This window comes from Rosa rugosa, chromosome 3, assembly GCF_958449725.1.
Source record: "Rosa rugosa chromosome 3, drRosRugo1.1, whole genome shotgun sequence".
NCBI lineage: Eukaryota > Viridiplantae > Streptophyta > Magnoliopsida > Rosales > Rosaceae > Rosa > Rosa rugosa.
This window is the reverse complement of record NC_084822.1, coordinates 8,640,802-8,667,658: the sequence shown is the minus strand read 5'-3', so window position 1 is coordinate 8,667,658 and position 26,857 is coordinate 8,640,802. Positions and strand designations below refer to the sequence as shown.

At 36.6% G+C, this 26,857-nt stretch overlaps 3 protein-coding genes across 4 annotated transcripts; all 3 read left to right on the top strand.

Annotated features, from left to right (window-relative positions):
- Window positions 1–6,318, top strand: LOC133736947 (phosphatidylinositol 3,4,5-trisphosphate 3-phosphatase and protein-tyrosine-phosphatase PTEN2A). Its single transcript, XM_062164561.1, has 13 exons — window positions 1–165; window positions 784–1,227; window positions 1,413–1,514; window positions 1,595–1,651; window positions 2,306–2,371; window positions 3,230–3,406; window positions 3,528–3,614; window positions 3,725–3,789; window positions 3,870–3,946; window positions 4,196–4,242; window positions 4,362–4,492; window positions 4,579–4,648; window positions 5,401–6,318. The coding sequence occupies exons 2-13, from the start codon at window positions 802–804 to the stop codon at window positions 5,953–5,955; spliced, it is 1,860 nt and encodes a 619-aa protein (XP_062020545.1). The 5' UTR covers window positions 1–165; window positions 784–801; the 3' UTR covers window positions 5,956–6,318.
- A 2,764-nt stretch (window positions 6,319–9,082) lies between these two features.
- On the top strand, window positions 9,083–11,965 carry LOC133739753 (proline-rich extensin-like protein EPR1). 2 transcript variants are annotated; one of them, XM_062167549.1, is made up of 7 exons: window positions 9,083–9,247; window positions 9,337–9,441; window positions 9,575–9,761; window positions 9,912–9,983; window positions 10,861–10,924; window positions 11,044–11,425; window positions 11,518–11,965. In XM_062167549.1, exons 1-7 carry the CDS (start codon window positions 9,133–9,135, stop codon window positions 11,550–11,552), a joined length of 960 nt encoding a protein of 319 aa, XP_062023533.1. In that variant the 5' UTR covers window positions 9,083–9,132; the 3' UTR covers window positions 11,553–11,965. The 2 variants fall into 2 exon arrangements, with proteins under 2 accessions (XP_062023533.1, XP_062023534.1); XM_062167550.1 differs by having other exon boundaries at window positions 9,084–9,247; window positions 9,635–9,761.
- Window positions 11,966–18,838: 6,873 nt separating this feature from the next.
- LOC133740425 (cyclin-D3-1) lies at window positions 18,839–20,842 on the top strand. Its single transcript, XM_062168378.1, has 4 exons — window positions 18,839–19,580; window positions 19,691–19,892; window positions 20,031–20,161; window positions 20,271–20,842. Exons 1-4 carry the CDS (start codon window positions 19,053–19,055, stop codon window positions 20,526–20,528), a joined length of 1,119 nt encoding a protein of 372 aa, XP_062024362.1. The 5' UTR covers window positions 18,839–19,052; the 3' UTR covers window positions 20,529–20,842.
- Window positions 20,843–26,857: the final 6,015 nt, after the last annotated feature.

The following is a 26,857-nucleotide window of genomic DNA, read 5'->3' as shown; positions in this document are numbered from 1 at the left end:
AATCGTCGCCGTTAACCGCGTTGACCACTTGAGCACAAAAGACCTCGGTAACCCGCCCGATTTCCGAAGCTCCAATCTCTCTCTCTCTCTCTCTGAAAACCCTAGGACACTGAACTCTCTCGTATGGAATCTCACCGCTTCTAAATTCTCGCGCTCTTCGTCTCGGTAAGATTCGATCCATCTTTCTTTGGATTTTGTGTTGTTCACTATTTCATTTCATTTTAGTTTTATGCGGTTGATTGGTTTCTCCGGCTGGATTTCTAGGTCTTTCACTTCTAGTTCCCAATCAAATTAGTCAGAAAGATTTGATCCTTGTTTCAATTCGCATGGTTATCAATTTGTGTATCTGTTCATATCTTAAGGAATGTTGATTTGATTGGCAAAACATTGGGTGTGAGTTGGTAATTAGATGAGTTGTGGATCTATTTCCATCGGCATGTGAAGGGAAATAGTGTCAGACTGTAACTGTACTCAGAATTTGCAGATTTAGCAAATTAGGTTTATTTGAGCAAATTTGATCAAGTTTTGATAATTGAGTTGTGGAGAGCATGAACTGTTGATAATGTAGCCATTAAGAGTTTAATATACTCGCCGGAGTTCCCTGAACAGCTCAGGAAATAGTATTAGATTTTTATAGGGCTATTACAGTAAGTATTCGACAGTGAGTTTTAGATTTAGCCCACATGTACGACAGAAAGATTAGAATTTCTGTGATTGGTTGTTATTTACGCTTTTGTTTATTGTTATGCCTGTACTTTAAGCTGTTATTTTGCTCGCCTTCAGAATCTCTGGCGTTTTAGGATGGATTCGGAATCTTCGGTTCCATCAACTTCACCTTCAGTTAAAGCTCCTGAGGAGCAACCTCCTGCTGCCTCAGACTCAGGATCAGATAATAGTTCTCGGGAGGCACCATCCAAGCTAAGTGCATCTGGCCTAACATCATGGGCCAAAAATCTGAAAATTCCTCAGCCAATGGCAGCAGCACAAGACAGCTCTCCGACTGGTTCTGGACAGTCAGGTTTTGCACGCTTTACAAGTGGATTAGGATTGCGCTTGTCTCCAAAAGCTCCGGCAGAAGATGATGATCCCAGTGGAAGCTCAAAAGCTGTGCAACCTGGTATATTTGATACAATTACAAAGGGGATAGTCGACTCTTCTAAGAGTGCAGTGAAAGCTGTTCAGGTTAAGGCCCGGCATGTTGTCTCTCAAAACAAACGCAGATATCAGGTGCGTCCCTTTTGTTAATAATATTTGCTGCTATGGTCCTCTTTGTAGTAAAGCAGAGTGCAGTAAATTACTTTACTTTTGTCTCTCCGTGCGGTGGTCTGTTATCTCAAACAAACTATAGCCTGCAGGATGTATCAATGGTTTTTGATATATGTATGACCTCAGTGTTTCTGACATGTATATAGGAGGGAGGATTTGATTTGGATATGACGTATATCACCGAGAACATTATTGCTATGGGATTCCCAGCTGGTGATATGAGCTCTGGGTTTTTTGGATATGTCGAGGTTAGCACACAATTGGTACTTACATCTGTCTTCACTTATGCTGCTCCACTACATTAAGTTTACCTGAATATTTAATGCAGGGGTTCTACAGAAACCACATGGAAGAAGTGATTAAGTTTTTTGAAACTCATCATAAGGTATAATTTAGTTATGTTTGCGATCTATATCTTTTTATTTTCTTACCTCTTAATTATTATTCTTCATTTCAGTATTCATTCTCAAATATTGCTTTCTGACAATCCATTGATAACTTTTCTATTTGTACCTCTCTCTCTCTCTCTCTCTCTCCATAAAAATAAAATGTTTAAACCTATCTACCTCGTTCATTTAATTTGTAAGGCTAATTGTACATTTTCTACTTGATCACTTGAACTCTTACTGAACTGCATATCCCAAACGTATAAGAAATAAAGACAACTTATTGTATGTGCAAGATACATTTGTTGCTCAATTGGATGCACCAAGTAGCAGTTCAAAGTACTTGAGCTTCATTTGACCTTCATATCCTGCACGAATGTTTTGCCTTCATAATGTTGTTCTGATGATCTTGTTGCATTTTAGTCCACACACTTTATCCAACAATTTCCCAACCATAATGTTTTCTCTGGGAATTTTATGTACAAGATATTTTTGGATGTGCAAGATAGATTTGTTGCTCATATTGGATATTTGCCAAATATTAGCAGAGCAAGTGATTTAAAGCTTCATTTTCTTCTGATCATGCTTCATTGGAAGATCTTTTCTACAATGAAAAAATAAAATAATAATATCTTTTCTTGCGATATGTGCAGGGCAAGTACAAAGTATACAACCTGTGTTCAGAAAGGCTATATGATGCATCATTATTTGAAGGAAAGGTTGGTAACCATTTTTTCTCTATACAACTAAAATGAGTAATCATTTTGTTTTTAATAATTAAGAACTCTTGGGGAGGGTAATCATTTTGTTTTTAATAATTAAAATTAGTGATCTGGACCATAGCAGGCTGGAATTCGTTGTCCGGCTTATCTGTTTGTGCTTGTGAAGTCACTGCATTTAAATTGAACTCTCTCAAGGAGTGCTGATTGGTTTGGTGATCTCAATCAGTATCTTTTCAAGTTATTGTGCAATTGAAATTACTAATGATGTAGTGGAGAGGTTAAAGAAAAATGCTACCTCTGCCTAGAGTCATGAGATTTTACCGTATCTGATAAAGATTAGATTATGGAGAGCTTAGTACATAGCTAATAGTGTATGCTTTGCGGTTAAGACATCAAATCTTCAAGTATTGAAATATCGAGAAGGCAGGCTAGTGAATTCCCCAGAATAAAGTGTGAATATCAAGTTATCATAATGATTATTCTCTGCAAAGTCAAATCTTATTCACAGGAATAGAAAGAACAAAGCTGTTAGTTGAGTTCAACATTCATGAAAACAACACAAGACAATTTCCTTATGGTTATAATCTACTCCTCAATCGTTTTATATTCTAACAGAATGCTGATATAGATGTGTCACTAAGACTTAAATCTATAACTTCCAGTGTACCTCCTTTCTTTGGAATAGACATAATAGGTGGCATTGTCACTCATCTTGCTCTTCACCACATTACTCCACCCTTTTTCAAGTAAAAGACATAGTAAACAGAGAGTGCATGTCCTGTGGTATAGTTATTAAAACAAAGGTTTTATGCTAGATTCCTAGTTCCTATGTTTGATTTATCATTTTGTTTTCAGGTGGCTAGTTTCCCGTTTGATGACCATAATTGCCCACCAATTCATCTTATATCATTATTTTGTCGAAGTGCTTATTCGTGGCTGAAAGAGGACATTGAGAATGTAGTAGTTGTGCACTGTAAGGCTGGAATGGCAAGGACAGGATTGATGATATCCAGTCTTCTCCTCTACTTAAAGGTAAATTTATTTGTGGTAGAAAGATTTGAAACTGAATCTTGATGATAAATTAGTTAATTTCTTGGTTTGGTTGTGTACTATGCTTAGTTCTTGCTCTAAACTTGTTTGCTGCTATCTACAGTTCTTTCCTACTGCAGAGGAGTCTATTGACTACTACAACCAGAAGAGATGTTTTGATGGAAAGGGGCTTGTTCTGCCAAGTCAGATTGTTAGTATTTTGTTATGTTTTTCTAAAATGGCTTTTGATATCTTACATTCTTACTACGTGCAGTTCTTATAGGTTTCTGTAAGGCTAATTCTTTTCTGTTGTTTTTCTAGAGGTACGTCAAATATTTCGAACGTATCTTAACATACTTCAACGGTGAAAACCCTCCTGGTCGCAGGTATATTTTTGGCTGTGGATTCAATTAGTAGTATTTCTATATTTTGCAATTACACTGACCTATGTTTGCACCATTTTCAGGTGCATGCTTAGGGGTTTTCGGCTTCACAGGTGCCCATACTGGGTCAGGCCCACCATTACTGTCTCTGATCATAATGGTGTGTTGCAGCATCCTTGCTGTGTCTGTTTCTCAACTTTCCTTGCCACTGTGCTGTTTAATGGGAGTCCTTTTTTTTCTTTTTCTTTTTTATGTTGTAGCTGCAATGCAAATTTTATGTTGCCCTTTCTTTTCTCATTCCAAGTACTATTAGATGTTATTGTGTTTAGTTATTTGTAGTTTTAATATTCATGCTTGTTAGCTTATTATGATGATGCTGATGGTTGGTTTTGATTTAATGCTTTCTCAGGCGTTCTATTCTCCACAAAAGATCATCCAAGAACCAAGGGTCTTTCGGTATGTGATGTTCGATAACAATTTTAGAAACATTCTGCGTTTATTCTGTCAGTAATTTTATTAGCTCTCTGCTATCCTTTCACTAATTTGGATTTTTACATGTCAAATCATATTGACAGCCTGAAGATTTTTGGTTTAGTGCTCCCAAGAAGGGGGTAATGGTCTTTGCTCTGCCAGGGGAACTTGGTTTGACTGAGTTAGTTGGTGACTTCAAAATCCACTTTCATGATCGTCAAGGAGATTTTTACTGGTTGGCAATCATCTACTTTGTTTATGCTTTGTATGAGGTGGAACTGATTTCATCTTGTTTTAATATGTCTATTATTATTATTTCAGCTGGTTGAACACAACGATGACAGAAAATAGAAAAACTTTAACCACCAATGATCTGGATGGATTTGACAAGGTACATATCTTTTGTTTATTGCAGAGTGTAGTTTTGAGATGTATGATCCTCACTTGCAAAACGTGAACTATGGAAACTCATTTTTATAATATACTCTACAGCAGTCAGGAGTTTTAATATATTTGCTTTGCAGTATGTCCAAGAACCAGTCTAAAATAACAGATGGTGGGGTGGGGATTGTAGGATTTGACATAGATCAGAAGTTTTGAAGTGGAAAAAAAAAAAAAAAAAAACCCTTAAGATTGAGCTATGTATCAAATATTAAAATAAACAAGACTTGGTGATTGAAACAAAATTAAGCTATTTTACATTCCTTCATCGGCACTGGACTTTTAATGGTTTTTACTTCTTGTACCAGTGCTCTGGTTGTGAAAGCGGCTTTGTGTTGTAATTTATTTTTTTCTTAGCAAAAAAAAAAAAAAAAATTGCACCAGTGCTCATTAGTATTTGTGGTGCTCTGGTTGTTTGAGAGAAATAGCTGTGGTTTTGATGTACTGGAGCATCCTATGATGGAGTGGAGTGCTCTGTAATTGAGATAGTGTTTTGAATTGATTCATGGGACTCCTCTAGCTCCCTTTTTCTTTTTTTTTTTGCGAGACTCATTGCTTTGCTTTGATAAAGTTTCTGCTTTACATTCTCTTTTCTCTTTGTTTAATATTGAGGTAGACATGCACCCGCTTCTTTTGTGTATATAATAATACTAATCAAGTAAAGAAAAATGGTAATCTCATCTGTGATGGACCATTCTGCAGAGGAAACTGCCTTCCCCGGGATTTCAGGTTGAGGTGGTGTTAGTTGATTATAATGGCAATGTTCCTGCAACACCTACACCTACACCTAGCACTGAAACTACTACAAAGAAACCGGATGAAAGCTCAGGTACCAAACCTCCATCAGATGACGCTGCTGCAGCTGCAGCAGATCCACCATCCCATAATGCAAACCCAGGAGGCCAAGATAAGGATGATGTGTTTTCAGACAGTGAGGCGGAGGAGACTGGCTCTTCAAAAAGTCAGCGAGCAGAAGCAAATTCTCAAGCTGGTGGAACTGTTGCCAGTACCACCTCCAGTTCCGCATCTACTACAAAATCAGATCAAGTTGCAAGTTTAACGCAAGCAACTAAACAAGTTTCTATTGGAAGCACGGACTCTAAACAGGTCCCTGCTGCTAGTGAGCCTAAAAGTGCTGCAGCTGTTGGAAATGTCACGGGCCTTGGGACTCAAAATTCAGAAAGTGAATTTAAGGCAATGGCCGCCGATACCTCTGTCTTCACATTTGGAGATGAAGAAGACTATGAAAGTGAGTGAGAGGATTGACACCACTGCCTCAGAGTTGGACAATCTGTACATAACATGGTTTGGAAGCTTTAAGTCCCCGAGTTGCTGAAAGTTGGTCACGTTCAAATTTCAGTCCATTGGATCCATTTGAAATTGAAGTAGGGTTCTGGTTGGATTGATAGCAAGAAGGTTCTCGATCCTGCGAATAATTAAAATCAAACTCTGCTGGGTATTGTTGCAATTCGTTTCATTTGTTGTAAAAAAAAAAGAATAAAACGGTTACTGTGTCCATTTCTTTCTTTCTGGGCTTTTACATCCCTGTTAGAAGCGTATGCAAACATTTTCAAGCTGTAAACAGTTTTATTTGAGTTTATACTGGATCATAAGTTTATACTTGGCTTCTGGGTTAATATCTAGGATTATTTCTCTACTTCATTCTCTGGTTAGAATTCGGATACTGAAATCTCGGTCTACATTTAATGGTCTTCAACGTAAACACCGAGTCTCAAGTATCAGCTCGCGTTTTAGGTGGCTTCTGGTTGACTATGTTCAAGTTGCATCCTTTGTCATGCAACAACCGCACAATTGCTTCTTCATTGCCTATTAAAAATTGGCTCAACTAGTCTGTTTTTTTTTTTCTGGTTTACTTCTCAAACGCACTGAAGACTTCCAAATATAGCAGCATCTTGTTAATGTATCGTTGTTCTCGACTAATGCGCCACGATCAAGGGTGGAATATGATTCGACTCTTACAAGGTCAAGCTGGGAAAGTTTCTTGCGCATTGTCTGCGTTATGTCATTTTAATATGCAAACTCTCAATCTCAAGTTGACGTAGAAAAGTCATGGCTTATCGAATGGCTGATCGAGTCTGATTCCTTTTTATGTATTTTTGATTCATGATTGAATTTGATTTGTTCGTCATCTTTCCCCTGGAATAGTAGTGAAAGGTACATGTAATGTCCTATGCCCTATGGATATGTGACGACTTTGGTCTCTATAGTTTTATCCTAAAGCGAAAATAGTTTTACCCTATTGGAGTTCTATATTTTAACTTTTTAAGAGATGGCGTCTTTCGATCGCGTGCATGATGATATTATCTGTAATCCTTGACATGTCTCAGGTTCTTACTTTACTCATGCTTATCGTCAATCCAATTCTGTGGCTCACAAATTAGCTAAGTATGCTCGTTGTTCTTTTGAAAATGTTAGTTGGGGTTATTTCCCCCGTATTTTATTTTGGATGTAATTGAGAAGGAGTTTTCTTCTAATTAATGAAGAGTTGTCAGTTTGATCCAAAAAAAAAAAAAAAATCATTTTCTGTCCATTAGTTAGACAGAACCTAGATTTACAATATTGGAACATGAATCCATTTTGATTTGTTTCCTTTTTCGAGTTAAATAATATCAAGTGATTGTAAATTCATCTTATACAATTTCTAAAATTGATTTCAGTTTTCAAAATATCAAATCTCCAAAAATGACGTAGGGTTTGAACTATAGAACTCAAATTCTATTAAATTTTTAAAACTATTTACACAAACATCCTTGGATTAAAACTCACAACTTTAAACAAGCTCAATGCTTTTGAATTAAACAGAAGAAAGAACTTCATGTTTGATCGGACAATAGTGATTATGCAAAGTTCTATATGAATTTCGAGATTCCAAAAAAATTCTAAGTTAATATTAGGATTAAATTCAGTTTACCCCCCCCTGAGGTTTAGGGGTAATTTCATGTTAGTCCATGTCCTTTCAATTTAATTAGTTTACCCCCCAAGCTTGTCAATTCTCCTCAACCGTGTCCATTCCATCCAATTTGGACATTAAGTCTGATTTTTTAGGGCTAAAATGGTCATTTCAAGACAAAAAAAACTATAAAAAAAAAAAGGAATTTTTTTTTTTAAATATTTTTTTTCTTTTGTTTTTTATTTTTCTTCTTCTGTTTTTTCATTTTTTATTTTTTTTATTTTGTCTTCAACCTATATACCACAAGTTATAATAGGTTTATAAGAACAAAAAGATACTCTAGGTGGTTGAAAGCCGCTCGCTGATCTACGATATTTGTGATATATCTCCGATAAAGTGAAGAATTTTAAGAGATATCCCCAATAAAGTGAAAAAATATCTGTAAAAAACGATTTTACACTTTATTTATAAATATCTGTAAAAAATGATTTTACACAGATATTTCTTCACAATTTTACACTTTATCTGTAAAAAATAATTTTACACAAACATTTCTTCACTTTATTGGGAATATATCCTAAAATTCTTCTCTTTATCGGAGATATCATAAATATCGTAGATCAGCGATAGACTTTCAACCATCTAGAGTATCTTTTTGTTTTTATAAACCTATTATAACTTGTGGTGTATAGGTTGAAGACAAAATTTAAATAAATAAAAAATTAAAATGAAAAAAAAAATTTAAAAATAAATAATAATAAAAAAACGAAAAAAAAAATCCTTTTTTTTATAGTTTTTTTTTTGTCTTGAAATGACCATTTTAGCCCTCAAAAGTTAGACTTAACGGTCCAAATTGGACGGAATAGTAGGAATTGGACACGGCTGATTGAAATTAGAAAGCTTGGGGGGTAAACTGATTAAATTAAAAGGACAGAGACTAACATGAAATTACCCCCAAACCTTAAGGGGGTAAACTGAATTTAATCCTTAATATTATAAATGGCTTAAACCAATATCAACTATTAGAATTGGTATGCGCATTGACTTAATTATAAAAAAGAAAGAAAAAATACAACTATTTTTTTTTTTTTTGGAAAAGAAAAAATAATACAACTATTTAGTCAATGAGTTGGTGAATCAAAAATGATTTTTGCACCCAAAAAAGAAAAATCGAAAATGTATTTTGAGTCTGTACAAACTAAAATGGAAATTCGGTGTACCGAAAAAATAGCTGTAAGAGCACATAGACTAAGCAAGCGTGTCAACGACGGCACAATGACTTTTATACCCCTTAAGGAAACCTCACGCGCTTTCCTAGTCCTTCCTCAAAAACCCCAAACTGGGGATTTCATGCGCAATTACCTCTGTTCCTTCTTAGAATCTCAGTAATCCAAATTTTACTTTCAAAGAAGTAAAAAATCTTCACGTTTCAGAAAGTATATAATAAAACTAACTGTACGCGGAATCGAATACTTATAAAAAGGTCTCTAACCTTTTTTTTGTAACAGAGATCACGTTTCCACATGTCATATTATCAATTTCCAACCCAGTCTTCTTCGTCTCCGTCTCCGTCTCCTTACTCCTCTTTTCCCATGTCGGTTTCTGGTGGTATTCAAGGCCAGCTTCTTGAGGTCACTGGTGCGTTTTCTCTACTGGGTCGTCTTTCATCTTTTCTGGGTTTGGTTTATTTTTCTCTAATTTTGAGTTTTCTGATTTGGGTTTTCAAGTTGTTGGGTGCAATAAGTTGAAAGATACAGAATGGATTTCGCGGCAAGATCCCTACGTTTGTGTTGAATATGCTAACTCCAAGCACAGAACAAGAACGCATACTGGTATTTATTTATTTATTTATTTTATTTATTTTTTTTTGGTATTTTAATTGTTTGTAGTTTGATGGAGATTTTTGATAAAGTTTTGGTTTTTATATCTGGGTTTGTTTTTTTTTTTGGGGGTTTAATTTTAAAGGTTCAGATCCGAATTTGGACTCGAACTGGACTGAAAGCCATGTTGATTTTAATGGTGTAGACGGAGGTAGAAACCCTACATTCCAAGAGAAGTTCGTGATTCCTCTAATTGAAGGGCTTAGGGAGATGAATGTTGCTGTCTGGAACAGCAACAGTGTCACATATGACGACTTTATTGGCGAGGGAAAGTATGTCAATGTTTTACCTTTCTTGCTTTGAATATCTCAATTGTGGAACAAGTTTTAGATACCCTTTTCCTTTATTGTGAGTCTTGGTTAATCTGTTCTCTTTTCTAATTGGGTTTTTTTTTTTTTTTTTGGGTGTATTAATGTGTTTAGAGTTCACCTTCAGAAGGTTCTGTCTCAGGGTTACGATGATGGTACTTGGCCACTTCAGACTAAAACGGGCAGGTAAATACATGATGTTGCGAAATTCTTAGTAGTTTCAACTCTTATCTTGTGAGAGGTTTATGAAGGACATTTGGATAATTAAGTTGTTTGAGTTTGCAACTCTTTGTAATCTACACGAACTTCGAAAACAAATGTCGTAAATGTGCATGTTTGGTAACTCTCTTTGTCCATGATTTGCCCTTTTTTTTTTCCCTCTATATTGTTCTTGTCAAATGTGTAGGCTTTTACGTTTCCGTTGCTTTAACATCGCATTGCGTCAAACCTTTTATCTTTTGCATGATGTGATGGATTGCATTAGATGTAGTAGTTTTTCAAGCTGGGCATGGTGGTACTGTTACTTCCCAAAGTGGGATTGGAATAGTCTTGTTTATCAGTTGTTTAGGAACAGAGTCAACATATGGGATGCATCATCTAAACACCTTCCAAATTTACACTGCAACACTGCTAGCTTTGTTTGGCCATGCCATGTCAATTACTTACAACAAATGTATTATAGGAAGAAAACAAAGGGGTGGTTAAAGGAGATGGAGTGAATCTTTTCTGTAGTACAGGTCAGTGTTTAAGGGACATGAGGTAGGCTCGGATCTAGGATTAGAAGTGTAATATAGTTCGTTTGTTAAATACAGTCCTGGCATCCATTTTGATTATAGCCAACAGAAAGACTGATGAGAGTGGTTTTATGATATAAGCTTTTCTCTTACTTGTCATCATGCCCTACCTTCCTAACAAAAGTAAGGAATTGGTTAATTCATTTATTGATCATTCAAATTACTTGCATCTCTTTTTACTGAAGTTTTAAGTATTAGTATCAGTAATGGGAGCATCTTTTATATAGAAAAATTGCTTGCTTCTGACATCGAATTTGTTTACATTGTAGATATGCTGGAGAAGTGCGGCTTATAATGCATTACTTGAAGCCTAATATAAGTGCAAAGCCTAATGTAAGTTGCATTTCTTTTTCTTTTTTTTCTTTCTTTTCACAGTATAAGTGGGTGTATGTCCTTGTATATATTCTTATTAATTACATATCAACTGAATAACTGTGCTTTGGTTACTGCAGAAACCGGCAGCAGGCTATGCCCCATCTGCACCACCTTATGGAGCACCACCTGCACCGCAAGCTCATATGTACTCAACTGCCCCTCCAGCATCTGCGTATGCACCACCACCTCAAATGTACGCACCACCTCCACCAGCAGCTTACCCAGCTCCATCTCCCTATCCTTCGTATTCACCTACTCCTTCATATCCACCCAATCCAGCACCAGCTGCGTATCCACCTAATCCCGCACCAGGAGGATATCCCCCATCCCCGTACGGTGCCCCTCCACCAGCTGCATATCCTCCTGCACCATACCCACCATCTTCAACTTATCCTCCTCCTCCATCATCTACATATCCACCACCTCCACAAGCCTCATCGTTTTACCCTCCACCTCAAGGTAACTTCATTTGTTTGTGGTTCATAATTTTTGCTGCTAGCTAAAATATGACTAATTGGATACTGAAGATCTGTTTTCTGCTTTTCAATTAGGTCCGTATGGAGTATATCCACCACCACCATACTGAGATAGAGCTCCCAGATACTCAAGTGAAGAAGCAACTGTGAAGATGTAGTGATAGCTAGCTAATCATGTATAGCTGCTCATAGACCCCTCTATGTTTAGGCCATTGAATTTTATGTTTCATTGCAAATATGCGCACTTTCTTTTTCCCAATGTTGATAGTTCATCTATACAAAGGTTTGAGATGGATGAATCTGTTTTAGTTTCCCTTTGCCTTTTTTCTTCTAATGTGATGTGAGGTTTATAGTATTGAGGCTGCTGGGAGTAGCACCAGAGCATTCTAGTCAAGGCTTCTAGGCTGCACGTCATATTTGTTTTCTGCTAGAGTTTGATCAAGATTGTACCTGAAATTTTGTATATCAATATTTTTAAAAGGTTGAATTATCAAAGCTGTGGATTAGTATGTCTTCGGATTAACGGAATTGAACCACCAAATCTATATCCTATTAGTTATGTCAGATTTGGATGAGATTTTATTATGGCGGAGTAAATGTTCTCGACCCCAGACCAAAAAAAAAAAAAAAAAAATGTTCTTAACCACCAGACTAAATGTGGAGTATGCTTTCTTGAACCGTGTCGGGCAACACTCTCCTTAAAATGTTACCTGCTAGCCTATTCATTTGGATAGATTTTACTGCTTTTTCACTTGGAATATATCAATTAATGAAGTAATTGAATGATGACCTGAAGTTCTGAACAGCAACATTGAATTGATCTGTTTTCCATCTGGTGTTAACATAGCTTGGCCATGGGGTACTGATATGATCGATCATCATTCTACAACACTCAAATTTTTGGTCTTTCAAAAGAAAATCGATAACAGTCTTGTAAAGTTCTCCATTATGAAGGTCATGATTAATATCTGGAAAACATGGGTCGTAAGGATTCTTACAACCTGTCAAGTACTTGCTGGTTTCATCAGTATGTTTTTTCTCATGAAATCAAAATCGACCATTTGAAGTGGGAGCCATATTTGCATGCATGAAGTAAATGCTAGCTCCACTTTCGATCACTAACCTTTCTCCCAGTCGTTCAAGGCCTTTTGAATTCAAATATATTTGTTTGTTGAGCCTAATATTGGGTGAGTCAAAGACTCGAAACTTTTCACTTCATCTAGTTGAGAAGGGGTTCTTTGCTTTTGGTCGTCAAGGCCATATCAGAATGATTTGGGTATTTGAAAAGCTTTTTCTTCAGTGGATGACATGATGCACACTCTCAAGTGCTTCATGTTTTGATGTGAATCCACCACCGGTTGATCTCAACAGTAGTAGAGAATAGCAAACATTATTAATCTAGGTGGTCTAGAAAAAATGAGGTAGTTAGAGGCTTTGAAAGTTCTGCACAGTTGTTATAATTCTGTCTTTGACTATTGTTGATTAAGGATGAAGAAGAAGACTTTCACTTCCATTCTTGTTTGTTAATGGACGATTAGACTGCTTGTTTCCTCATTTGTTTAGTAAAATACAAACTTGCTGCGAAAATTAGGTCCTTTTGTGCATCAAATCTCTTGGTCTAGGCTTTGAATATTATTTCTTCAGCCCAACTAACATGTCTTCCTTCATAGTACAAGGGCTTATGGAGAGGGAAGACCTTTTGGTTGTACTAGCTCCTCAACCAATATGCAGATCGATAATGAGGTATTGAAAATGATAGCCTTTGTATTTATATACCACGTGATTAGTATCGCATACAAACCATGTAATGGTGAACAATAATCAATTTATATATATATATATATATCTTGAATGAAAAAAGAAAATGTCAGAACCAACGAATTTGGTGAGTACATTATTTTCTCACTACTTTTGTAAATACCTTAACTTGTGAAATAAGCTTCTAAACCAAAATTTGTCGGCAATAGGTGGAGACTCCAAATTATAACTAGTTCAAACTCTCGTAGTATCTACGATGATATAAGGGTAAAGCTATGGTATGTTAACATTTCTCATATATCAACTATTTTTACCACTTTAAGAACTCATGTTACCACTTTGAAGACTAATATTACTATTTTGAGAACTCATATGGTAAACTAAGAAAATTTACCACTTTAAGGACTCATGTTACCACTTTGAGGACTAATATTACTATTTTGAGGACTCATTTTACCACTTTTAAGACAATTGTATGCATGTCATACATTAACACATTATAAAATTTTTCATACAAATGACAGGCATGAACAATGTAAAGAATATATTCCATTATGTCTCTAAATAGGACATTTCAAATAACATAGAATAATCAATTTGATCGATACACACCACGATAGAATCATGATTTTAATCGTAATCGTCAGCATCAGTAGGTCATCACCATATAATGAAAATTAATGATTCAAACAAGTTATCACGTCCCATTAATCTCGAGTCTAGCAGATGAAACCCAAAGACCAGTGATTCCAGAATATAAAAATCTCTCATGGGGCACAACAGAACTTACATTTTACCTACTCAATAATTATATTGCTATATATATATGTAGCCAAAAAACTTCTAGATCTATCTATCTTACTATCTATATATATAACTGCCATGGCTCCACTGCAAGATTCAGTGAAAAAGGGTCCCCGATCGAGCTAGCTATAGATAAGTGGAAGAAACTCATTTGTCATAATTCGACTAAAAGTCAATTTGGCTTTGTTTTGATGTTCAAACTCTAGCAGGTATGTTAAACATAAAAGGTTTATAAAGGTGGGGGCTGTGCGACGACTATGAACAAATGGTTAAAAGAACTAATTAAACAGCTAGCTTGGATTATTCATTAGGTCATTTGGTATGAGTACGTGGCTAATATGTTATTATAATTCAAGCTGATGATGATCTATTCAAATATTATTGATTGCCACCAGAATTTACAGTAGAAAAACTGTGCTGTAGTCACTAGCTACCAATCTCTGCTTGGTTGGGTTGCCATGCACCGAATAATGAACAACTATGATTGTTTTCTTTCTATCCAGCTACGAGGTACCTGTCATATAGATATAGATATAGATATAGATATAGATATAGATACACGCGAGGGCGCGCGCGCGCACACATACACATTTCCCTACTGCAATGAATTACATTCACGTACTTCTGGACTTTCTTCGAGCAGCTTTGATTCTGCAATAAAAAATTTCATTGTCATGCACGCAAAGACAAGAACTGCATATGCTGATATGCATATATGTTTGAGGATCTGTAAATTTGAGTAAAACTACAGATATTTACTATAATGTTGATGAACCTTTCAAATACTTGGGGTTTACGCGAAACTAATATGATGTGATTAAAGTAATGGCCGGAACAGTAAATATTTTACATATAAATAATCTTGATCCTGACGTTTTGCTTCTGTGAATCGAAACCTACGTACCCTTGACTCCTAACACTAACGCTTCTAACAAAATGGTAGTTAGGAACTGTAAATTGTTGATTAAGTTCGTTAATTTTGGAGTTCATGGAAAGTGACTTGCAACTGATAAATGCTAATAGGAGTCAATGAGCAAGCGATAGAGTTGAGGTAACCACTAACCAGGACCTTGAAAGTAGTAAGCATGATTATGACGGTAATAATCACCATCACATATAAAGCTTGTGATCCCAAATATTGACATTGACAGTAGTTTCTCTTCTAACCATTTCTTTTTTTTTTTCTTTTTTTTTAAGAATATAGTTTCTCTTCTAACTAAACTTGCTTACTACAGTGAAAATTCGAATTTCTCAATATCTGGAATCTAATTTCTCTACTACTACTACTACCCTTTTATCATCTGGACTTGTTCCACTTCTCACTGTCTTCCTTCAAATTTTCTGAAAAGAGCGAAAGTGCTCTTATACCTAGCTAGCTAGCAGTCTTTGCAAAGTGACAAACATCATTAGTAGTATTTTTGGACCTTGTATTTCTTTTGCGCGCTATTCCCTAGGGCAGGAAAATGTAGAATTTTAAAGTTATTTGGCGGGGTGAAAAAAGAGTCATCCAGTAATACTGTAATACACGCCTTGCTTTTACCGCTATTAGAGCAAGTGCACCCGTAGTCAAGAAAAGACAAAGTCGAGAAGTCAATAATTCGACCAGTCAAGTTACTATTCACTGCCACTGGACATACGTTTGCACCCTTTTTTTTTCTTGACCGGTCAAGACTGTTCATTATTATATTTTTAACTGTTCATTGAAAATCGACTTTTTACACATATATAATTTGGGAAAACTTCCTTCATGAAAGTTATAGAGATCGTCGATAAGAGTTCGTGTTCGTGCATATGTCGAATGCAAAAATCGGAGTTCGTATGAATTAGTTATAAATTTTTGAAAATTTTCTATAAATAGCAAAAATCGGAGTTCGTATTGGGTCATTACCGTTGGATCACTGTTTCAATTGAAACCAACGGCCCAGATTAAAGGATCGTTGGAGTCAAAATCACTTAAGAAGCCAACGATGAGGAGACAAGTGTCCTGCCGCCCACTCAATGTCGCTACGCGACAAAATCCTGCTGCAGGTCAGCCACATGGCGCTTCTGGATTGGTCCGTGTCTTCCACCCTTGGATTAAGCCGCGTCTGTCTCTTTCCTCATCTTCCTGATGTCACCCACGTTCCTCTCTTCCTTGAGTTGGCAGCCGGATGCCTTTGGGCAAGAGTTTAGTCATGGGCTTGCCCATTTTTTTGACCTGGGTCATGCAAAGCCAAAGCTTGCCCAGTCAAGCAAGCACCGGTGGAAGCTTGATATTCATTATACCCAGTCAAAATCAAGGAAAGCTGAGGTGGTGCCCGGGCAAAAGAGCACCGGTGCACTTGCTCTTAAGGGTACTTACTTCATGCGTCGTTAATTTGAGAGTAATTTCTTCAATTTCCACAAACGCTTTCTTTCTCATTTCGTTTTTTTGCCTGTTTTTCACTCAAATGAGTGGGTTTTGATTTCATGTCTCCCTCTCTCTACTCAATGTTTCTTTTAGTAAAAATTCTCTCGCTTTCTCGAGTTTTTAATCTGCATGCTGTGAATTGATCGTTGTTAATGAAATTTCACACATAAGAAATTATACTATAATATTCACGAACATTTACCCTTACGGCCAGTCAACCTTGAAAGTTGGAACTCCCAAGATCATATCACAAATCCGTAACAATGTATTACCTTTAGAATTCACAAAAATTTTACAATTTCTCCAAACATTTGACATCGATTACAATATTCAGTACATCATTTGTTCCGAAATACCATAGAAGTTCTAATGCCATAGGTTACTAAAATTTTCAAAAAGAGAAAGTAAAGTAATAATAAGTGAAAAGTAAAAGTGTACCGCGCGCCAAAAGATGTGTGGTGGTGGCAGGGTGGTGGTGGGAGGCGCACCAGTACTCCTACTACTACGAGTCCAGTCTTATTATAGGGTTGTGGGAGCACGTCAAAGCAAAAAGCGTACGACTACGGCTTCTGTCTTCGTCTGTCTCTCTCTGTGCTCGCTCTCTCTCTCTCTCTCTAAAACTGGCTCGCACAGACAGGGAGGAAGGCATTATTTACGACTTTCTAATGAGACACCAGAGCCCTAGAACAAGTCAGCCTCACCCCTCGAACAACTCTCTGTCTCTGCGATGGGTGATGACGCGCCCATCCGGTTTCTCTCTTGCTTCCTGGGAAAGGTCTCCTCCTGGTGTCGGGTGATGGCCGGAGAGGAGGCGGAGGGGGTCGCGTGGGATCGAGGAGAATGCTGGTTCTCTTTCGTTATATCTTGTTTTGTTCTTTCTCGTTTGTACTGGGGTGGGTTTGGTTTGTCAATGGGACATTTACTATTGTTTTGCTCTACATTTCCTCTCGTGATTTTGCTTCACTTTTCATCTGTACGTCTTTCTTTTATGCCCAAGTTTTTAACTTCATCGAGTCAAATACCACCACAGGGAGATAAAAAGAAAAGCAGGAATATGTGATGTTATTTTGTTCAGTAATTCAAAGATAAGAAATAATAAATGACTTGGAAATAATAAATGACTTACTCGCAAGGTATAATTTTCACCTTAATATGTTTGGTTGAGTGCTGACGACCTTAATGAACTGCAATGGTAGCATGTCATTTCATTTTTAATGTGAATGTTATTGGCGATCATTATCATTAACATATACATTGAAACAAAATTGTAGTTATATTATAACAACTTAATGCCAATATTGTTAATGGCTTACTGTAAATATCATAGTTCTTCCCATGCATTAGCAAGGTGGGATTTGCAGTATCACAATATCTCATTCTTTTATATCTCAGCGTGTTCGTTAAGAATAAAAATCACACCCCTAAATTTTATGTAGTGGCCATACTAATCTTCTCTGGATGAATTCCAAATGTTGCAATGAACACTATTTGTATTCTGATGACAACACAAGTACACAACTCATTGTTGAAAAACTTGAAAAGCTTTTAGTCAATAAATTTGGAGGATTATTATTGAATATCTTCAAAAAGCATAAGTCAAGATTGATTGAATGTAATTTTTGTAATCATAGGCATGATTAGACACTAATTGTGTAGTTACCTTATGCATGTGTACTCTGACTAGTCTCTTACATATGAGATTTTACTCATTTATACCCTAGTCCACAGAAGAGCTATATATATGATTTATATAGTAAGCGCACAATTAGTGTCTAAATGATGTCGATAACTACAAGCAGATTACATCATAATCAAGGCCAATACTTGTATTCTGGTTTATACCCTTTAACTTTTTCTTTGCAATGAGGCAAAAAGAAAGGTATAAAGCAAGTTTGACATGTATATTTCGAAGTGTCAACAAACCCTATTAGAAAATACTCAATAGTGGGGATTTGTTAAGACCATTTCAAAGAGGGGTCCAAAACACAAGACTTGTGAATAGCTAATTTCTCCTCCTGTCTTTTTAACCATGACCTCAGAAATTAATTAATAAACCCCTTTGAACAAGAAAAGCAATGAAAACGTAAATGTTTGGAAGTATAAAAATCCCAAAAGTGTACAAAAAAAAGAAAAGAAAATAAAACATTGCTAGGCTTCTGCTACCACCAATAGGACAATAGTCTTTCTCTCTTTCTCTCTTTCTCTCTCCCTCTTGACTGAGCAATGAGCACAGTGTCTCTTTATTGTGGAGACTTGTATTGTATATAAGAGGTTGTTTTCATGGGGGTCCGGCTTGGTCTGTGTGCCGTTACAGTTTTCTTCTCCCCGCCAACGAAACGAAACGAAACACACCGAAAGCACGAAAAGAAAAGAGAAAGAAAATAAAGAAAGAAATTCCTCCAAAACCCAATATATATAAACAAAGGACAAGCGTGAAACCCACTCTGCTCTAAAATCAATCCCCTACTCTCTCTCTCTCTCTCTCTCTCTCTCTCTCTCGCCTTTTTCTTTTCTCTCTTTCTCTCCTCTCCTCCTCTCTCTAGCCTCGTCTCTCTGCATCCCCCAAAGAAATTTAGAGAGAGAAAAATGGGTGCGAGGGTGGTTTGCTTTTCTTTTGTATAATGAGAAGAGGATTGAAACCTCTTCTTCTTAGAAGAAGATGGCAATGAACCAAAATGAGCCACAAAATGAGCAAAGCAATTCATTCTTGCTGGATGATGCTTTGTTCTGTGGAGAAGAGAAATGGGAGGAGGAAGATGAAGTGAGTGAGGTGTACAATGGTGATGACGATGAAATAAGCAACAATAATGACGACATTATTAATGGAAAAACCCAAAAAAACCCATCTCTGTTTCCTCTGTTTTTGTTGGAGCAAGATCTGTTTTGGGAGGATGAAGAGCTTCTTTCTCTCTTCTCCAAAGAACAGCAGCAGCCGGAAACCCATCTGAACGACGCTGTTTTGGTGGCGCGTCGCCGGGAGGCGGTGCAGTGGATGCTGAAAGTGAATGCCCATTATGGATTCACAGCTCTCACTGCAATCCTAGCCGTGAACTACTTCGACAGGTTCATCTCCAGCGTCCATTTCCAGAGAGACAAGCCCTGGATGGTTCAGCTCGTCTCTGTTGCTTGCATCTCTCTGGCTGCCAAAGTGGAAGAGACCCAAGTCCCTCTTCTTCTAGACCTTCAAGTAAAGTCTCAGTCTTTGACCCATTATTATTGTTCATCAAGATTCAATCTTTATTGTCATTTTCTGATTGAATTTCCCAAATCTGATATCTGGGTTTTGTTCTGGGTCAGGTGGAGGACACCAAGTATGTTTTCGAGGCCAAAACGGTTCAAAGAATGGAGCTTTTGGTGCTCTCAACTCTTCAATGGAGGATGCACCCAGTGACTCCAATCTCTTTCCTTGACCACATCATAAGAAGGCTTGGATTGAAGACTAGTCTTCATTGGGAGTTTCTGAAGCGCTGTGAGAGTCTGCTTCTGTCTCTGGTGTTGGGTAAGCAAAACTCCATAACGGTTACTAATCAAAGCTTAGAACTTTCGATAAGAACAAAGAAAATGTAAGATGCACTTTCGAGTTTTGGGTCGTTTAGTTAATTTTATTCACTTTTTTTTGTTGATGGGTTTTGATCAGATTCAAGATGCATTGGTTATCTCCCTTCTGTTTTGGCCACTGCTACAATGATGAGGGTCATAGACCTTGTTGAGCCTTGTAAAGCTGTGGAATACCAAACCCAACTTCTGGGGGTTCTCAAAATAAGCAAGGTATGTTTCTGTTTTTGTTTTGGTTCAAAGTTTTGTGCTCAAAGAAAAAACCTTTTAACGCTTAAGATCTTGATTAAGTACTTAAGTAGTGGTGCTGCATTGTAAACAGGAGAAGGTGAATGACTGTTATACCCTCATCCTTGAGATGTCAAATTATGGCTGCAAGAACAACCCCCTAAAACGCAAGCATGCGCAAATCCCAGGGAGCCCAAGTGGAGTGATTGATGCATACTTCAGTTCTGAAAGCTCAAATGACTCCTGGGCTGCGGGTTCATCGGTTTCTTCTTCGCCGGAGCCACAGTTCAAGAAGATCAAAGCAGAGGCTTCATCACTCCACAGGCTCTTGGGCATTGTTGGTAGTCCCTAATAAATCATGAAATGATTAAATTCCGTTCGTCATATTCCTGTTATCGCAATTTCACTTTTGATGCTGCTGCAACAAATGCAAGTACTCTGCTTTAAACTTCCATCAATGCCCCCCCACACCAGCTGGGAGAGTTATGGGGATTGGATGGCATTTTAGAGCAAGAGAAGGGACAAGATCGGGAAGCAAGAAAAGAATCTTCATGTATATTTTTATCAAGCTGCTTCTCTTAATATTTTCCATATCTATAAGTCTCTTTTTGGACCCATTTGGACATATTATTTTAAATAAATAAATTTAAACACCAATTTTGTTCATCTCGTATGCTCCAATATCATCTGTTCACTTCCCATTAGCTCGATCTCCTTAACCAGAATTTATGCAGAAAAATGTGTGTCAGATGTGTCAGGTATCCAATCTCCTATATTTATTTTTATGGTCATGGAAAATGGGTTATATGTTTGATTTATGATATCCCTTAAATTAATTAAGAGGAAAAATTATTTTTGGAGGTGGGGTTTGCATGTGGAGAGAGGAAGATATTGTCGGGGAGTGGATTTGGTTTGAAGAGAGACTTTTTGATTGGGGGGTTTGACCTCGTTGAAAGAGCTTCTTCTTCCTCCTTTTTGTGTGTATTTAATTTTGTTAATGTGAAATGTTGGTGTTTGTGTTAGATTGAGGTGACCATAATCAATCTTAATTAAAATAAAAATCAAAGGAAGAAAAAAAAAGACACCATATATTGTTGTTAGCTCTTGTTCACTTTTTGGCTACGAGTGTAGGTTGGTCATGCAATGCAGCTGGCCAATCTTCACGCTAATCAAAGGAACGTGTGCCAAGTTGCCAACTCTGATGACTTGGGATGGAAGTGCTTATGTAGAAAGCTATTTCGCTCTTCCAACAGCTACTCTATAATTTATTTATTTATTTGTTTTTTTGAATAGGTCTCCCTATAATTTTTGTATTATAGGAAAGTCGAAGTCAAAGTTTTAAGTAATTTTTCATCCCAACTCCAATGTATTCTTTATTTAACAGCAATCTCTAAAATCTCTATAATTTTCCTTAAAATTTTAGAAATTGCTGTAAATTTAAGAAATTTTGTTTTCTCTTTCCTCACTATCCCTAAGATTTTTCTCTCTCTGAAACCCCTCCGTGCCCTTGAGAGTCAGTGGCACTACCCACCCTTTATGGGTGCTTGCCTGAGCTATGTCTCAGATCTGAGGCTTTTGCCTTTTGCTTCATCTCTTTTTTTCTCCTCCGGTCTCCTTCCCTTCTCCTTCCATCTTGCCCCATTTTTCTGTCTGTATCTTAGCCCCAAATTTTCTCTAACTCATTCCTCACCACCCATCACCTTCTTGTACCCACCATCTCTCATCTCCAGATCTTGTTGCCCAGATTTTTTCTTTTCCTTTTCAAATCGGTACCATGGCTTGGTTCTTGCAGTGACTCCTCTCAAACGCGATTTCTCGCGTCTCACTCAGAAGATAGGTAGACTTTGGCTCGGGTGCATGCACCACCTCCTTCTATGTTCTATTATCGGGGTCTATTGGCTCCATGTGTTCTGGGCTTCGTTTGCCCAGATTTGTTCTATGAGTTGTGGCTGCAAATCTCATGTTATGGTGCAGATTTCTACTGTGGGGATGATGATGAATCTGTGTTTAGATCTTCTATTTTCTTCTTTTTTTCCATTTTCAGGGTTATTTTGATCGGGCTTTGGTGTAGGGGTCTCTCTTCAAGCTGCAATTTTGGAGTCCCATGTATTGATTCAGCTACGACGGCCATGGTGGACGTTGGTGGTGCTGGATCTGTGGCGGCTGAAGACAAGGAGCAGTTTAGAATTAGGGTTTTCTTTTGTTTGTTGTTTTCTGTTAGGCCTCCTACTGTTTGTTTGGGCTCCGACTTTTGTGTATTTTTTTATCTTTTCGGCCTTTTTATTAGGTTTTGTATCGTTTATTTTAGAATGCCTACTAAATCAAGATTTATTGAGATTGGGTCATGTACTTCTTCAGGTCAGCCTAATAAGTACATCAACCAGTCACAACCAATCTCTGTTTACTAGGCATTTTATTGTAAGTTTATCCTTCTAAATGAAAGTTTATTTCACCGACCAAAAAAAAATAGAGAATCTGTTAGATCTTAATGATGTACAGTTTCTAGAATTTACAGTGACCGATAAACAAGAATCGTTCCCCATGGTGTGACTTCCTCAATCACTAAGAGCAATTGCACCAATGGTCTAATTAATTTTTTTTTTGGCAAAGACACCAATGGTCTAATTGGCAGACCAAATAATTGATAAGGACAAAATGATGAATGCAACGGCAAAATAGGGGTGTTCATTTTTAGAACTGAAAACGGACATACCACATCAAATTAAACTGAACCGACGCTTTTGGTGCGATTCATATATGTGTTTTTCCTATTGCTACTTTTCATTTCATTGAGTTGTAACTTAGTTTTAATTGTACTTAATTTTATTTACTTATTATTTAAAAAAAAAAAAAAAACTCTTAACTCATCCCACACTTACATGTGTCAGTGAGAATCGAATCTATGACATTTCAATTTCATTGAGTTGTAACTTAGTTTTAATTGTACTTAATTTTATTTACTTATTTGGTTTTATATTTTTTATAGGTTTGAATTATAGAATAAATTATAATAAATTCAATTCTACTATCTTGTTGATGTATGTTTATAACTAATTATATACAATCACAAATGAAGGAGTAAACTTTTATTTTTATTTTTATTTTTTATCAAAAATAAGTATTAAATCATTAAAGTCAGTGTGGCCGAAATTAACCGAAATCGAACTTAACTAAACCAATTTATCAGTTAACCAATACAGTTGGTTAACTAAATTTTTCGTGCAGTTTCGTTAGTACGAAAAAACCGAACCTATTGAACCAAGTCCACGCCTACGGAAAAGTATTGCTCGACCAATCAGTTAGCCCCTACCAAGTTGACTGATTGGGTGACTGAAAATTGGTCACCGCATTGCCTAATTTTGGCGATGAAATCCACAGGTTGGATCTGAAAATTACCAATGGTAATTTAATTGCAATTGTTGGATCTGAGATCTGACGGTTTTAATCAAATGACTACAGTAACTTTATTTTACCCTAAAAATTATTCAGAAAAAAAAAAATTCAACATTTCTTTTTGCAAAATTTATTATATTGAAGTTTTAAGTTATGTTTGGCTCTTACTAATTATTGTGGTATATAGAACTTAATTTCTTAAAAAAGAAAAAATTAATTAAATATATAAATTTTTTATATAAAATATTATATCATTATTCTCATTTATGAATTAATTTATTAATCAAATTTTTAATATTCTTTTGAATTATTGATATATTCAAATTTTAAAGTGTGGACAGCAAATCGGCAGCTGCTAATTTTTTTTTTTTTTGGGTCAAACAGACAGCTGCTAACAAATTAGCAAATAGCAATTACCCTTATGGCACGTTTACTTACTTGGAATGGAAAATAATCATGAATCGGAGACAAGTGGAATGGGAGAAGAAAGGAATCGGTATTGATTCCGGAGGAATGATTCCTAAACCCATCTCCCCCCTTCGTAATCGAAGAATTCCTGAGTATTCAGGAATCGATTCCTGATAAATAGGTGGGACCTACACCAATTCCCATTCCTTCATGTGTTAGTAAACACAGGAATTCTTTTACCTGGAATCATTCCAATTCCTTTATGTGTTAGTAAACACAGAGGTATTTTTACTCCGTAATCATTCCATTTCATTCCAAGTAAGTAAACGTGCCCTTAATGACTTAATCTATGAGTGCATTTGCTCTCAACCTTTTACTAAGAAAAATGGGGATCGGTTAGGCCAATGATTATGAGATATTTTAGTTAGTCCAAGACTTTTACTGGTTTGGAATTGGAGGGTCAACTCAGTAAAATGGGATTTACTAGTTGAGATCTTTTCTTTTCTTTTGTTTTTTAAGTGCAATCATGAAGGAGGGTTAGTTGGTGGAAGGTTGAAAACTATTGTGAGGTGAAAACTTCCCATACTTTATCACATGAGTGTCGTACCATTGATCCTTTTTTTCTGATCTGAAGTTTCGTACCATTTGATTACAGAGTACTAGTGCGTGCAGAAAATCTTAATCTGTCAAGTATGATTGATTAAAAAAAAAAAACATTTTGTAGGTCAAACCAAACCAAACCAGTCATATTATTCAAAATCATCACTCTGGCTACTACTGCAGTGGAAAATGATGCCTCTGCTTCTTGCTCAGGTGCGATCATGTGCCATTGCAAAAAGATATTATATATGTAGACACATGTAATTGGATTGCCTGAAAAATAGGTGTACTTGTATTAATTTGCTTCTTTTGGCTATTCTATTTCATGTTGCTTCCATCCCCTTTGTTTAATGTCTTGCCTTATTGAGCTATAGCAAATTACAATGATCCTTTTTATTAACTAATATTATCACTCCTTGCCAGCTATGTATGCATGAGTTTGAAGATCTTAGCATTATATTAAACATTTTTTTAGCAAATGATAATCATTTTGTTTTCCATTACTTTGCCCATGCTAGATATGTGACTATGATTATTTTTTCCCGTTAGTTTGCCATGCTAGATTAGTGACTTAAGCATGTGAGCCTCATAGACAGATATCGCAGCAGCAGTGTCTTTAGAACCTCTCCTCATTTTGCTGGATTGGACATATATTGATCAAATAACAAAACACGCTTTGATCTCTAAAAACAACATACAACAATACCGGCTACAAGAACATCTACCATTTGGCGATTTTTCAGTAGACCATTAGGTTATTCACAAGATGAGCCAAATTAGGCTCACGGAGCAAATGAACAATCTTGGCCGAATTGGATCCCACATTCGAAGAGATCAAGTGAGCAACCAAGAAGTAACGTAACCATGGGCACAAATGGTGCTACACGGATGCCGGTCGATCAGGCAGCGTGATAAAGTAATCTGGGGTTCACATCCAAAACCAATTGACAATGGATGGAGTGGCCCAAACCCTTATAAACTCATAGGCAAGGTTCCATTTTTCCCATGTGGGATGTATATATTCTCAACACGCCCCCGCACGTGTGGCGAATTTTCAAGCCATACACGTGGACAACTTTTTGGGTGACGTGGAGCCCGTGTGGCCGTTAGGCATGCACACGTGGGTAACCCGCTCTGATACCATGATAAAGTAATCTGGGATTCACATCCAAAACCAATTGGCAATGGATGGAGTGGCCCAAACCCTTATAAACTCATAGGCAATGTCCCATTTTTTCCATGTGGGATGTATATATTCTCAACACACCACCTTGAGCTAGCTTAGTCGCTGCCAATCAATCCATCATAGCTTTGGTGCAGCCATCAAGCCAAACCGAGATAAATAGGGTAGGGTAAAGTTAAAGTTTAAGCATCTCTCTTTGTTGTTGAGCATGCTCTACTTGATGACTCAACTTATAGTGCTATATAACCCCTTTATCCCAGCTTTAGGCCCCTGGGTCTGGGATTCATTCCCTAGCTACTTCCTTCTTTAATCCAATCTTTCCTTGTATCGGATTAGACTAACTTAGCTATGTTGTACGCCATTACGGGATCTTTTTCAGGGTAAAGTCATGTGAAAGTTTTGTGACACCCATTACCCGTATAAAGTTACACATTCTCTTGGTCATGCCCCTTTGCGTGGAGATTCATGATGCTCCATTTTAGTGGATCTTAATAGTGCATGCCTCATTCGCCCTCTAGCTTTCTTTGCATTTTAATTTAAATTTTTTTCTCCTGGTAACAATAAAAAGAAAAGTTCATTTTGCTTTCTTCACGTGTTATATGGTGATAGTATTTTATTTTATTTATTTGAATCGATTAGATCGATGAGTCTAAGTAGTGCATGCAAGCTCTTAGAAATTATATGATGCTCATTAGAAAGCAATGTCTTATTTCTCAAAGATTAATTAAGCAGACTAATTTGAATCTTATTTCCCATCATATTACTAGATTAGCACTCTAATTTGGTATGAGGAGAATATGGATGAAAAAACAAAAAACATTGTCAAAACTTGTACCTTGATTAATGCCTATCACTATCTTTAATAATGAATGAAGCCATTATTCATAATCTTTTCCATAAACCCTCCTAAAAGCAATAGCAATGTGGCATATATATTTGCCAAAGCAATGTATTAAGTCTTCCCAAATCCCACTATACATAGAAAAGCAAGAGATAGATTTTTGGTTTATGTTTTTGGATAGTAATTTTGATGGAGCACTCACTAAATCTATAAAAGGCAAAAAGACAAAAGGTGGGTTGATTTTGAATTTGGGAGA